The sequence below is a fragment of the Brassica rapa genome, chromosome A09, assembly GCF_000309985.2.
Source record: "Brassica rapa cultivar Chiifu-401-42 chromosome A09, CAAS_Brap_v3.01, whole genome shotgun sequence".
Classification (NCBI taxonomy): Eukaryota; Viridiplantae; Streptophyta; class Magnoliopsida; order Brassicales; family Brassicaceae; genus Brassica; species Brassica rapa.
This window is the reverse complement of record NC_024803.2, coordinates 19,901,562-19,914,470: the sequence shown is the minus strand read 5'-3', so window position 1 is coordinate 19,914,470 and position 12,909 is coordinate 19,901,562. Positions and strand designations below refer to the sequence as shown.

The 12,909-nt window shown below is 43.0% G+C and overlaps 2 protein-coding genes across 2 annotated transcripts; one reads left to right on the top strand and one right to left on the bottom strand.

Moving 5' to 3' along the window:
• The first annotated feature begins 1,596 nt into the window (after window positions 1–1,596).
• On the top strand, window positions 1,597–2,510 carry LOC117127747. The gene is made up of 2 exons (XM_033278396.1): window positions 1,597–1,983; window positions 2,154–2,510. The coding sequence occupies exons 1-2, from the start codon at window positions 1,597–1,599 to the stop codon at window positions 2,508–2,510; spliced, it is 744 nt and encodes a 247-aa protein (XP_033134287.1).
• A 7,529-nt stretch (window positions 2,511–10,039) lies between these two features.
• On the bottom strand, window positions 10,040–11,742 carry LOC117127746. The gene is made up of 5 exons (XM_033278395.1): window positions 11,385–11,742; window positions 11,104–11,298; window positions 10,719–11,026; window positions 10,372–10,638; window positions 10,040–10,294 (listed from the first exon to the last, which is right to left on the bottom strand). Exons 1-5 carry the CDS (start codon window positions 11,740–11,742, stop codon window positions 10,040–10,042), a joined length of 1,383 nt encoding a protein of 460 aa, XP_033134286.1.
• Window positions 11,743–12,909: the final 1,167 nt, after the last annotated feature.

Below are 12,909 nucleotides of genomic sequence, written 5' to 3'. Positions count from 1 at the left end.
ACCTATTTGGATGTTGAACCAAGACTAAAGATGAACACTTTTGAAGACATAGAAATTCTAAGTTTTTGGAAAAAAGATCAGCATCGATATGGTGATCTAGCGTTAATGGCATCTGATTTACTGAGCATACCCATCACCACAATAGCAGCTGAGTCAGCTTTCAGTGTTGGAGGAAGAGTTTTGACTCCTTTCAGAAATAGACTTCTGCCCAAAAATGTGCAAGCACTAATTGCCACTCGATACTGGTTAAAGAGGATTTGTAGATTGAAGGTAAAGGTTCCATTATTAACTTACAGAAATCGATTTTTTATGTTGTTTAACTAACTTATATATATATTGAAGATTATTTTGATGATGAAGAAGATGATGATGCTGCTGCAAAAAGTAACTCTGAAGTTGGAGATTCTAGCGCATGAAGGTAATTTTTTCTCGAGTGTGTCCTGTTCTTGTTTGTTTCTTGTATGAGAACTTGTAGACTTATGCATTCTTTGCTACTTAACTTCTGGTTTTCTGATTATTTATGCTACTAGAGCTTAGCTTCATGCCCTGAAAATGAAAGATGTGATCGAGCCTATATGAGAACTTGTGGTGTTAATGGTAAATGCACTGAGCCTAGTATTGCTACTTAGCTTTGGGTGTTTTGCTTCATGTCCCGAGTGTTGGATCCAATTCCAGTCAATACGTTAATGAGCCCAGATCAAAGTGATGGGCCGTAAGGAACCAAAGCCCACAGCAAACAACTGAGCTCGAAAGCTAAGAAGTCGAGGCCCCGGAGATCGCAGAGCAGTTACGAAGATCACGGAGCAGTTACGGAGGTCGCGGAGCAGATATGAAGATCACGAAGTCGACCGCTATAAAGAGAGGAGAAGGGGGATGAAGAAGGACACGTTGAAAACCCTAGAGAGAGCTACACACTAATATCGAACTTGTTCTCCTCCCGATCTGTTACTCTTTCTGTACTGATCTCATTTTGTATCATTCAATCTAGTTCAACTCATTGTATTCGATCTTATTCATCAATAAAGTCCATTTTTGCCTATTGGAAACTGTTTAACATCGTTGTGTTCTGAAGATATCGTTGCCTACATCATTTGTCTTACCTAGATCAAACTCCGATCACTATCAAATACTTAGTGTAGATTTTAGGTTCTACATTTTGGCACCGACTGTGGGGGAAGATAAACGAAAAACATCTTTGCTAAGAAACCGATCGAAGTTTCCTAAGCGCGACTATGGACCCTACCCCAATTCAATCCGACTGCGCCGAATGAATCGATCTCGACCTCTCCAGATCGATGAAGCTGATCGCATTGAGAAAAGTTAATGCTCTCAACGAGCAACCATGCGCTTCGCGAGAAGCGACTGACGATTCCACCATCTTCGCCTGCGAAGATACGATACGAAAAGGAGAAATCATGACTTTCTACACGAAACTGTAAAGCTCGATATGCCCACGACGATGCCTTGGTGATCACACTGGAAGTCGAAGGGATCGTCTTCTCGAAAATCCTCGTCGACACCGGAAGCGCTGTCGACATCATCCCGCAAAAAATACTACGGTCCCTCAAGCAACCGATCCCGATGATCAAACAAGAAATGACTCCCCTCGCTAGCTTCGAAGGAAAGTCGATTCATCCGCTCGGGATCATATCATTAACCACCAGAACTCATGATCTGGAACTAAAAACAGAATTTACCGTAGTCAGTCATCCTATTCCTTTCGACGCCATCATAGGACGCCCTTGGATGCACCAGATGAGGGCGGTCCCCTCGGTTTATCACCAATACGTGAAGTTTTTATCCTCAACCAGCGAGAAAACCATACTCGGAAGCCAAAAACGAGCCCGAGCCTGTTACATGTCTGAATTCCAGAAAATGTCACAGAGGGAGGAGAATATCCAACTCGCACGTGAACTCTCAGTAGAATACTCCGCCAAAGATCTATCGAGCGTCGTCGGCTTAGAAGAGAGCTCCCCCAAAAAGGTGTTAACATCGTGAACAATCTTCCTCCTGAAATCAAGAACGACCTTGTATCTTTCCTCAAGCAGAATATTAAGACGTTCGCATGGTCCACGGCAGATATGCCCGGAATCGACATCAACATCACCTCACACGACCTAAACCTCGACCCTACTTTTAAGCCTGTCTAACAGAAACGAAGGAAACTAGGACCCGAACGAGCCAAGGCAGTAAACGACGAAGTGGACAAGCTCCGGAAAATCGGTTCTATTCGCGAAGTCCAATACCCAGACTGGCTCGCAAACCCAGTCGTGGTGACAAAGAAAAATGGAAAATGGAGAGTGTGCATCGATTTCACCGACCTCAACAAAGCATGCTCAAAAGATAGTTTTCCGTTACCGCATATTGACCGGCTGGTAGAAGCCACGGCCGGTCATGATTTGCTTTTGTTCATGGATGCATTTTCTGGTTACAATCAGATCCTCATGAATCATGACGACCAGGAAAAAACTACCTTCATCACCGAGCGGGTACCTATTGCTACAAAGTAATGCTGTTTGGGCTAAAGAACGCCGGAGCTACTTATCAAAAGCTAGTAAATAAAATGTTCTCCACGCAATTTGGAAGAACAATGGAGGTTTACATAGACGACATGCTAGTAAAGTCATTGAAAGCCAACGACCACGTTCTACAACTCCAAGAGTGTTTCAACATTCTTAATAAGTTCAGGATGAAACTGAATCCTATAAAATGCACTTTTGGAGTGGCCTCCGGAGAGTTTCTCGGATACCTTGTAACCGAAAGGGGAATCGAGGCCAACCCGAAACATCGCCGCGCTCATCGATACCTTACCTCCAAGATCGATCCGAGAAGTACAGCGCCTCACCGGAAAAATAGCTGCGCTGAACCGACAGATGCCTCCCTTTCTACAACCTACTGAAGGGAAACAACAAGTTCGAATGGAGCACCAAATGCGACTCCGCCCTAAAAGAGCATAAAACATATATCAGCGAACCGCCCATTCTATCAAAACCAAGCATAGGGGAAACCCTCCTTTTGTATGTGGCAACCTCCGAACACGCAGTAAGCGGAGTGCTAATTCGCGAAGAAAGCGGAGAGCAAAAACCAATATACTATGTAAGTAGATCGTTGGTAGCACCGAAACCAGGTACCCCATGATGGAAAAACTAGCGCTAGCAGTAGTAACCGCAGCCTGAAAATTAAGACCTTATTTCCAGTCACATTCAATCACGGTCATGACATCACAACCCCTACGGACAGTGCTCCACAGTCCAAGCCAATCAGGAAGATTGGCGAAGTGGGCAATCGAGCTCAGCAAATACGTTATCAAATATTAACCGCGAACGAGCTCAAAAGCACAAGTGTTAGCTGATTTCGTGACCGAACTCGTCCCGAAAGAAGACATCACAAAATCGAATTCCCAAACATGGAAGCTACACGTAGACGAAGCTTCATCAAGGCAGGGATCCAGGATCGGAATACAGCTCGAGTCCCCGACAGGAGAAATGATCGAGCAATCATTTCGCCTGGGATTCAGCGCATCGAACAATGAAGCCGAATACAAATCTCTGATCCCCGGCCTACGACTTGCACGAAGCGTTGGAGCTCGCGAAATCAGCGCCTTCAGAGACTCGCAACTGGTCACGAGCCAATTCCATGGAGTATGAAGCAAAAAACGAAAGAATGGAAGCATACCTCACAGTCCTAAAAGAGATCACCCAGCAATTCGACAAATTTGAGCTCACAAAAATCCCAAGAGGAGACAACACGTCGACCGACGCTCTAGCTGCGCTAGCTTCAACTTCCAACCCAGCGGTAAAAAGAATAATACCAGTAGAAGGAATAGAAAAGCCATCCATAGACCTCACGTGCAAAGGAAGAAATCTTTAAGAAGACAGCCTCCCGCGCATCGATGTAATCACTACGCGAAGCAGAGCTCGGAAAGAAAGCCAAGAACTCAACGACGAAACCAGCGCTGAGCTCGACGATCTATCGATACCGAGCACGTCACGCGTGAGGACTAGAAAAAACAGCAACCATAACAACTGACCCCGAAGAAGCCGTCCACGAAACTAACAGCGAAGCGCACGACGCCTTCAAAAAAGAGCTCGAAGCTAGACCAGATCGGGGAACCCCAATATTTAAATACATAAAAGACGGTGAACTCCCCGCCGAAATATGGGAAGCTCAAAAAATATAAGCCCGGAGCTCGCGCTATTGTATTATGGAAGAAAAAATGTACAAAAGAAGCCTAGACGAGCCTTACTTCTTGGGGGGTTTCGCCCAAAGACGCATTCACAATCCTAAAACAAACTCATGGAGGATCATGCGAAAGCCACTCTGGCGGGTGATCCTTAGCAATCAGGATAAAGAAACTAGGCTACTTCTGGCCAATGATCACCGACGATAGCGAGTAATTCGCGTTAAAATGCGACAAATCCCAAAGGCACGCACCAATGATACACCAACCGACTCAAAAACTATCGACAATATCTTCACCATACCCTTTTATGAAATGGTCCATGGACATAGTGGGTCCACTAGGACCCTCTGTGCTAGCCCAGCTACGATTGCTTCTGGTACTAACCGACTATTTTATCAAATGGATCAAAGCCGAAGCATTCTCCAATGTCACCTTTACGACGGTAACCAGCTTCATTTGGAAAAACATCATCTGTCGACATGGTTTACCGTACGAGATAGTAACCGACAATGGACCACAATTCATCTCAAAAATGTTCAAGGAGTTTTGCGTAAAGTGGAAAATCAAAATTAAGGCCGCGAGCCCCCGATACCCAAAATGTAACGGTCACGCGGAAGCTGCAAATAAAACTATCATGAACAACCTCAAGAAGAGACTCGACCCCAAGAAAGAAAGGTGGGGCAAAGAGCTACACGGTGTCCCGTGGGCCTATAGAACGACCCCCCACACAGCAACCCAAGAAACACCATTCTCGCTGTCTTACGGAATCGAAGCCGTAATCCCAGCCGAAATCGAGGTCTCGAGTCAGCGACAAGGGATATGTGAAGGACCCTAAGATCGGCTCACTGGAATGGATCAGATCTGGATATGAACTCCGATAGAAGAACTAGATGGATTGAAGGGTCGCACGAAGGTTGCGGAATGGCCTTCGATATTCCCGACTTCAGATGGTGCTTGATATGACTCACAAGTCCACCAAATGAAGAATCTCAAACCGTTGCTTGATATGACTCACAATACCAACGAGTTTGAGAGATGTTTGCTTGGATATGACTCACCAAGAAACTAAGAACAAGTTCTTTAAACGAAGAACAAAGAGTTTAACTCAAAACTTTAGACAAAATCGATTTCTTATTAAACTGGAAGAGTTTTCATACTTATAGAGTTTTGTTGATCTAGGCATTAAATAGAAAAGTAGATCTAGATCTAGATCTAGTTATTACACGGAAGTAAAGAGAAGATTTAATTAATGTGACTGATCGGCTTCCATCAAGATGCATCTGAACCGGCTAAGTCCAAAGCGGTAAAGATCAGTACATAGGCGGGACGATCAGCAAGGGCCGCGGGACGTTCTAATCGGACAAGTTACGTTCCAACAAAGCCCAAGTCTTCTGATAGCTCAAGGATCCTTGCCTTAGAGAAATTTCCAAAGGAAAATTCCATGATCTGATCGAACAAGGTAGAGAGATCATCAGCACATTCGTCGGTACATGCGGTACGAGCCAATCTAGCCAAAAGAGAGAAGTCTCGATTATTTTGTGAAACCTCATGATCCAAGTCAAGTCTGGCATGATCCAAGTCAAGTCTGGCATGATCTAAGTCAAGTCTGGCATGATCCACCTTAAGTCTGGCATGATCTACGTCAAGTCTGGCATGATCTACGTCAAGTTTGGCACGGTGAAAAACATGAACCTCGATTGAAATGTTCAGAACGTCCTGAACTCCATGCTGAGCTGGTTCCATGTAATGATTCGTCGACTGCGGCACATCATTCCCTCCCTCTTCAAAAGGATCTGAGTCTCTTCAAAAGGATTTGTCCTCAAATCCATTGTACCTGTATCAAAAGGGAATAAATCAGAGACAAGGATTTAAAATTCATGCAAAATTCAGTGAATGAAAAGTTTGGACAGAAACTTCCTTAAAGGTTTGAACTCATTTCCCTCAAGTATGTCCGATTCCATGTTCCACGATCACAAGTCCTTAGGCATTCACCAGTGCTTGCTCTTTTTGGAAACTGATCATGCTTATCATGTTCATTCAAAACAACTAGAAAAACCACATCAAATCTGCGAAAGAAATTATCAAAGGGTTTCTCTATCCTTAAGACATCAAAATCAGGATCCAAGCCCTTAGGATAATCATCAAGCACGTGGGCAAGTATCAAGAAAGTAAAATGATTGCCAAAAAATTGGTTTATCAATCTCAAAATCAGGCCAAGCTGTGAAACTGTTAGGAAAAGAATGAGGCAATGCCAATTTCGAAAAATTCTCATCATGAATGAAATCAAATTGATTCGTTGGCCTAAGCAATTTTGGTTCATGCCTTTTCCTAAACCAAATCTCTTTCAAAGCACAGCTCAATGAAAACAATTCATGAAAAGGTTTAAGTAAAACGTTTTTCAACCAAGTAAAAATTTGTTTTTGCTTAGAAATTCTCGGATTCAAAACGTTTTCATGATGAGTAGAGGCAATCAACCCATGATCCTTACAGTGATTCTGGTTTGGACAGGAGGTTGACTGAGGAAACACCTTTGGTTCATTGAGGATTGGTTTTGGCTCAGGCCGCTTCTTTCTTGGACCTGAATCTCCTTTAGAAGTCTGGTACTTGCGGATAGACGGACTGGAGAACCTACAGTTTATAAAATTCATAACTCCTTCCTCCGTGAATATTTTCAAGTGATTCCAAGCCTCAGTGAATATTTGGTGAGTTGGCTTTCCAGGGAAATTGACATCATGACAAAAGACCTTCTGAATGTTGAGATATCCTTTTCGGACTGATCCCCTGTCGCTGGCATCTCCAAGGTAGCCGGTTTGGACAACAAAGCTTCTCCAAATCTCAGGCTGTTGGACACGGTCGATGCTTTTATTTCTTAGAGGCTGAACCTGTATTCCTGGATACTCAAAACAAACAAGTGCTCTTGAAGATCAGAAGTAAAAGGGACAGAAGTTGTGCCGGGATCAAACCATAGATGGCTCTCCATAACGATGGAGGTGATGTTTGTTGCTTCTTCAGCAAAGACTGGGCCAGGTTCGTCCTCCTCATCAAAGATAGGACCTAGATCCTCATCCAAGGGGTTTGTAGTGTCAAGACGTGGTCCTTGATGTGGATAGTCCAGTGGCTCTTCCTCAAAAACCTGTTGAGACAAAACAAGACTACTCGGATGCTCCGGTTGCAAAACGGTTAGTTCTACAATAGTCTGTTCATTATCATTCATAAACTCAGATTCAAGAGAAGGAAAATTACAATTTTTCTACACAAGACGTCAGATTTTCAATCAGATCTTCATATTCATCAAAAATAGGTAAAGAATCTGAAAAAAAATTTTGAACTCTTCAATATGGTTCTCAGATTTACCTTTGGATTTCTTGCTGATGAACAAGGATGGCTCAGCTACAGGTGCACGTGTGGATGTTCTCTTCAGGTGGATCTTACTGACGTCCTTGAGGGCTTTCATCATTCCCTTCTCAAAATTGTCACATATCTCTTGGACATCAAACTGAAGGAATCACCTCTTTGGATTATCTTCACCTTGGGACGACTTGAAAGGTTCATTGCACCTCATGTTTGGTCTATCCTGCACACTAACAAACTCATAAAAATTATTCGAAGAATATTTAAATGAAGATTGAGAGATAGTTTGTTGTAGGGATTTCTCCTTGCTACTTTTCCTTTGAAGACCAAACATCATAACCTGAAAATCTCAACACAAAAGTTAGAAAAAAAACCTCACACTCTCAAGTGTTTAATCTCATCCACTCAAGTGTTTCTCTCAGAATTTGGATGGTCACACAACAAGTTTTCACTCAAAGTTCTAAGAAGAACAAATCAAAGAAACTCAATGGACAAAATCCAAGCAAACACAAGGGAATTTTTAAAGAGAGAAAGATAAGAGATTTTTTTATTTTGTGAATCCGTTTTAACCACCTCAAAGGCTGGATTTCTCCTCAGCCAGCAGGCTTTTTCTTCCACCACCAATCCCCAAATGAAAAACTTTTCGAATTTTTTTTTTTATAGATCCTTTTTTTATAGATAGAGGATGGTAATGAGGGGCCCAGATTCAAGATATATAGAAGAAGAAGTGTTTATGATTTAGAAATGGAAGATGAGAAAGATGAATGATTTAGAAGATACTAAACGAGCGGCTCTGATACCACTTGAAGGACCCTAGGATCGGCTCACTCGAATGGATCAGATCTGGATATGAACTCCGATTGGAGAACTAGATGGATTGAAGGGTCGCACGAAGGTTGCGGAATGTCCTTCGATATTCCCGACTTCAGATGGTGCTTGATATGACTCACAAGTCCACCAAATGAAGAATCTCAAACCGTTACTTGATATTACTCACAAGACCAACGAGTTTGAGAGATGTTTGCTTGGATATGACTCACCAAGAAACTAAGAACAAGTTCTTTAAACGAAGAACAAAGAGTTTAACTCAAAACTTTAGACAAAATCGATTTCTTATTAAATGGAAGAGTTTTCATACTTATAGAGTTTTGTAGATCTAGGCATTAAATAGAAAAGTAGATCTAGATCTAGATCTAGTTATTACATGGAAATAAAGAGAAGATTTAATTAATGTGACTGATCGGCTTCCATCAAGATGCATCTGAACCGGCTAAGTCCAAAGCGGTAAGGATCATCACAAGGATCATCACATAGGCGGGACGATCAGCAAGGGCTGTGGGACGTTCTGATCGGAAAAGTTGCATTCCAACAAAGCCCAAGTCTTCTGATAGCTTAAGGATCGAACAAGGTAGAGAAATCATCAGCACGACCGTCGGTACATGCGGTACGAGCCAATCGAGCCAAAAGAGAGAAGTCTCGATCATTTTGTGAAACCTCATGATCCAAGTCAAGTCTGTCATGATCCAAGTCAAGTCTGGCATGATCCTTGTCAAGTCTGGCATGATCCAAGTAAAGTCTGGCATGATCCACCTCAAGTCTGGCATGATCTACGTCAAGTCTGGCACAGTGAAAAACATGAACCTCGGTTGAAATGTTCAGAACGTCCTGAACTCCATGCTGAGCTGGTTCCATGTAATGATCTGTGGACTGCGGCACATCAATATGTCCAGAAGACGCCGAACTCAATGAAGAATTATTGATCCACCAGTTAGACATGATCGAGGAACGACGAGAAAAAGCAGCTATACGAGTGCAAAATTACCAACAAGCCGCGGCACGCTTTTACGACTCCAACGTAAGAAACCGCGCTTTCTCCGTACGCGACCTAGTTCTCCGAAAGGTGTTCGACAGAACAAAAGAACCCAGGGCAGGAAAACTAGGGGCAAAACGGGAAGGACCGTACAAAGTCACCAAAGAAATCCGAACCGGGGTCTACGAGCTAGAAAAACGCAAAACCGGCCTCCCAGAAATGAGACCTTGGAACGCCTACAACTTAAATAAATATTACAAATGACGCAAAACCCGAACCTCGACCATAACCGTCAAAGCTTCGAGCTGGGGGGCTACCAACCTCACCCTACAGCTCAGTCAAAGAACAACATGAACTACGAAAAGGCTTGATCCCTCGAAAAGGGTATGTAGGCAGCTCAACACTGAGCGCAGCCCAAACAACCGAACAAACATTTGTTACTTTTCTTAGAATATTCAATCCTGATAGCCCGACTTGCTATCTGGCCATATAAAGGCCCACAAAACAGATTCCTGATCAGTCTCTATTCTACACACACCTTTTAAATATTAAAAGGAACAAGCTCAACGTAGCTAAAGTTAAACAAAACATTCGATTAGGAAAGGTATTAACCCGATAATCCATTTTCTGAAGACATATTTATGTTTTTTTAAACAAACCAAAAGACAAAAACTACAAATTCCAAAGCAAACAAACTAACAACTCGCGTTATTCTTGGTCAACCGAATCACCAGAAACCTCAGGAAGATCGGGGAACTAAGGAAAGAATCCGACACCGAGGCAATGCCATAATCAAGATCGAACGAGTTTTCCCGATCTTTAAGACGCACCAATTCCTCTTCGAGCTTGAAACCGTCTTCGATATACTCGGTCAAAGCCTCGATACGAGCTTGCACCTCCTGCAAACGAATCTCTGCAGCCGTCTCTTCCTTTTTCTTCCGGAGCTTATCCTTCACCACGACAAGAACGCGTCATACTCTTGGGCAAGAGATCGACAAGCAAGATTGCGTTCTTTGAGAGCTGTCGCCTTGCAACCCTCAATCTCCCGTCTATGCTTTTCCTCCATCGAGTCGAGATCAGTCTGAAGAGCGACCTTCTCCGCCTCAGTAGCAAACAACTTCCCCTTCAGCCCCTCGACCTCGACCTCGCGCTGCTTCTCTATTACTCGAACGATCTCCAACTCACCTCGGAGCTGTTGAATCATAAGAAGATGACCCCCGACCTCCTCTTTACACGGAATATCAGCTGAGCGCTTCTCCATCAAAGCGGCGTATTCATTACTCGCCTCCATAGCCTAAGCAAAAGCAACAACAAAGGTCGAACAATTGTCAGCTAACCGGATAGAGTATCAGGAGCTATCGCGAGAAATATTACCTTATCATTCGTGACCGCCATCTGCACGTAAGCATCACGCTCACGCATATCATCTAGAGGAGGAAGCTCGCACCCCTTCTCTCTTATTTTGCGCCAAATCAGAGCAAGACGTTCGGGGTACTTGAGGATCGGTACCTCATCGTCATACGAAAATATCCACGAAAAGGTCTCCTGCGCATCCGGAATACGAGCGCTCGGGTCAACTTGCGAAGTACCTTCGCCATGCCGAGTTTTCTGAGCTCGCTGCAGTGACCCGACTTCAGAAGACTCATCAGGACGGTTGGGCAGCGCCTCCTTCTCCCTCGCCCCTGAACAAAACATATTCGAGAACATTAAGCAACGCATAGGCATTCAAATCCTCCCAAACAATAGAAAGTCAGCTTACTCTTATCGCGACAACCTCTCCGGGGTCGAACATGTACCACTGAACCGATAGGAGTAGCACGGTTCTCGCCCGACGGAAGGGCGTAAGCAGCTTTAATTCGATCTACGGTGAACACGAGCCATCGAGGGTTACCTCGCCTCAAAGTGGCAATTAACCCCCGAAGCTCGGGAGTCATAGGCGCAGAACCGAATGGCTCTGCAAATAAACAGAGAGAAGTCATAAAACACCAAAAGAAATCAAAGAGTGAAGCCCTCTAAGAGTAAATAGAAAGAAAAACCTACCAATCTCATTGGACCAGACCCTAGGGATCGTCCCAAAGTCGAAGTCACCGACCGAGGCTGGATTAATCTTAAAAACGAAAAATTTCTCCCTCCACCGGTCATCCCTATTAGGAATACCGTCTAGAACAGAACGGCCAGGCCGAGGGGCAAGAATCATTGTTCCTGGGAAGCCATTCTTCCCCTTAATACAAAACTGTTGTTTCAATTCTTCAAAACCGAACCTGAGACCCTCCTCCCTGGCTCGATCCACGAAGCCAAGAAATAGCGCCATAAATAGGCGCCATATGGGCAAAAGCCATCCCAAGCTCCACGAGCACCTCGAGAAGAAAGCGAGGAAGAGGAAATGACAAACCTCCATCTTGGAAATGCGACGTGTAGGCCCTGCAATACCCCGTCCTCACAGTCTCTAGAGTTTCACCCTCTTCAGCCGCTTCAATCTCAACGGCATAATCGATTCCCAGAGCTCGTAGAGTTTTTTGATATATTTCGGCTCGATGATCGTGGGAAGATGAGGACCAAATTTCTCAAGCGCCATAGACTCAAAACAGGAAAAGAAAAAAAACCAAAGATGATGAAAGAGAAAGAAAGATTGTAGTACTGAAGAAGACGATACGCCCAGTGAAGCATAATATATATATATATATATATATATATATAAACGGTTTCCGAGACACAAAGGATTAACGGACCACGAACTCTCAATCTTGACCACAAACTATATATATATATATAAACGGTTCCCGAGATCGCAGAACGGTTATGGAGATCACGAAGTCGACCTACTATAAAGAGAGGAGAACACACATGGAGAGACTCACGTTGAAAACCCTAGAGAGCGCTACATCCACATTTCGACCTTGTTTTCATCGATCTTTATATCATTTCTCTTAACGATCTAATTGTAACGTTCTATCTCGTTTTACTCATTGTATTCAATTTCATTCATCAATAAGAATCCATTTTTGCCTACCGGAAATTGATTACATCGTTGTGTTCTAAAGATATTGTTGCCTACATCATTTATCTTCTCCTGATTAAACTCTCAATCACTATCAAATTCTTAGTGTAGATTTTAGGATCTACAGCGATCCCTTACGCATTTAGCCTCTGTTGGTGTCTTTGAAACTGTTGGATCTCTATAGTCTTTAAACTCTTTACGTTTCTTTTGTCTCGTTAAAAAAGTATCCTCTTAGTTTGTTGACTCTTTGAAGTAATTTGACAAGAACGTTAACAGTTTTCGCATTCTTTTCATTTTCATTTTAATCAGAAACTATTTTATTTGATATGTATTAGTATATAAAACGACATCTATATTAATAAAGGAACTTTTTGAGACTCCATAGAGTGTCCACATCAGCAAAAAAAACTTCTCCCGAAAGATGACACGTGGCATAAAATATAGTTTTACATTTTAATATTACTAATTTTCGAAAATTGTGAATAATATGTAAACATACAGCATAAAAATGGAAAAACTACATTAAACATATGTAAGATTACTATTTTTCACTTAAAAAAAGACGGT

Coding starts and splice junctions, on each gene's coding strand:
- LOC117127746 (XM_033278395.1), bottom strand. CDS start 11,742: ATGGAGGTTTGTCATTTCCTCTTCCTCGCTTTCTTCTCGAGGTGCTCG. Junction 10,639..10,718: donor TGGCGGTCACGAATGATAAG/GTAATATTTCTC, acceptor GCTTTTGCTTAG/GCTATGGAGGCGAGTAATGA. Junction 10,295..10,371: donor GGGAGATTGAGGGTTGCAAG/GCGACAGCTCTC, acceptor GTCGTGGTGAAG/GATAAGCTCCGGAAGAAAAA.
- LOC117127747 (XM_033278396.1), top strand. CDS start 1,597: ATGACTCCCCTCGCTAGCTTCGAAGGAAAGTCGATTCATCCGCTCGGG. Junction 1,984..2,153: donor AAGAGAGCTCCCCCAAAAAG/GTGTTAACATCG, acceptor CCTGTCTAACAG/AAACGAAGGAAACTAGGACC.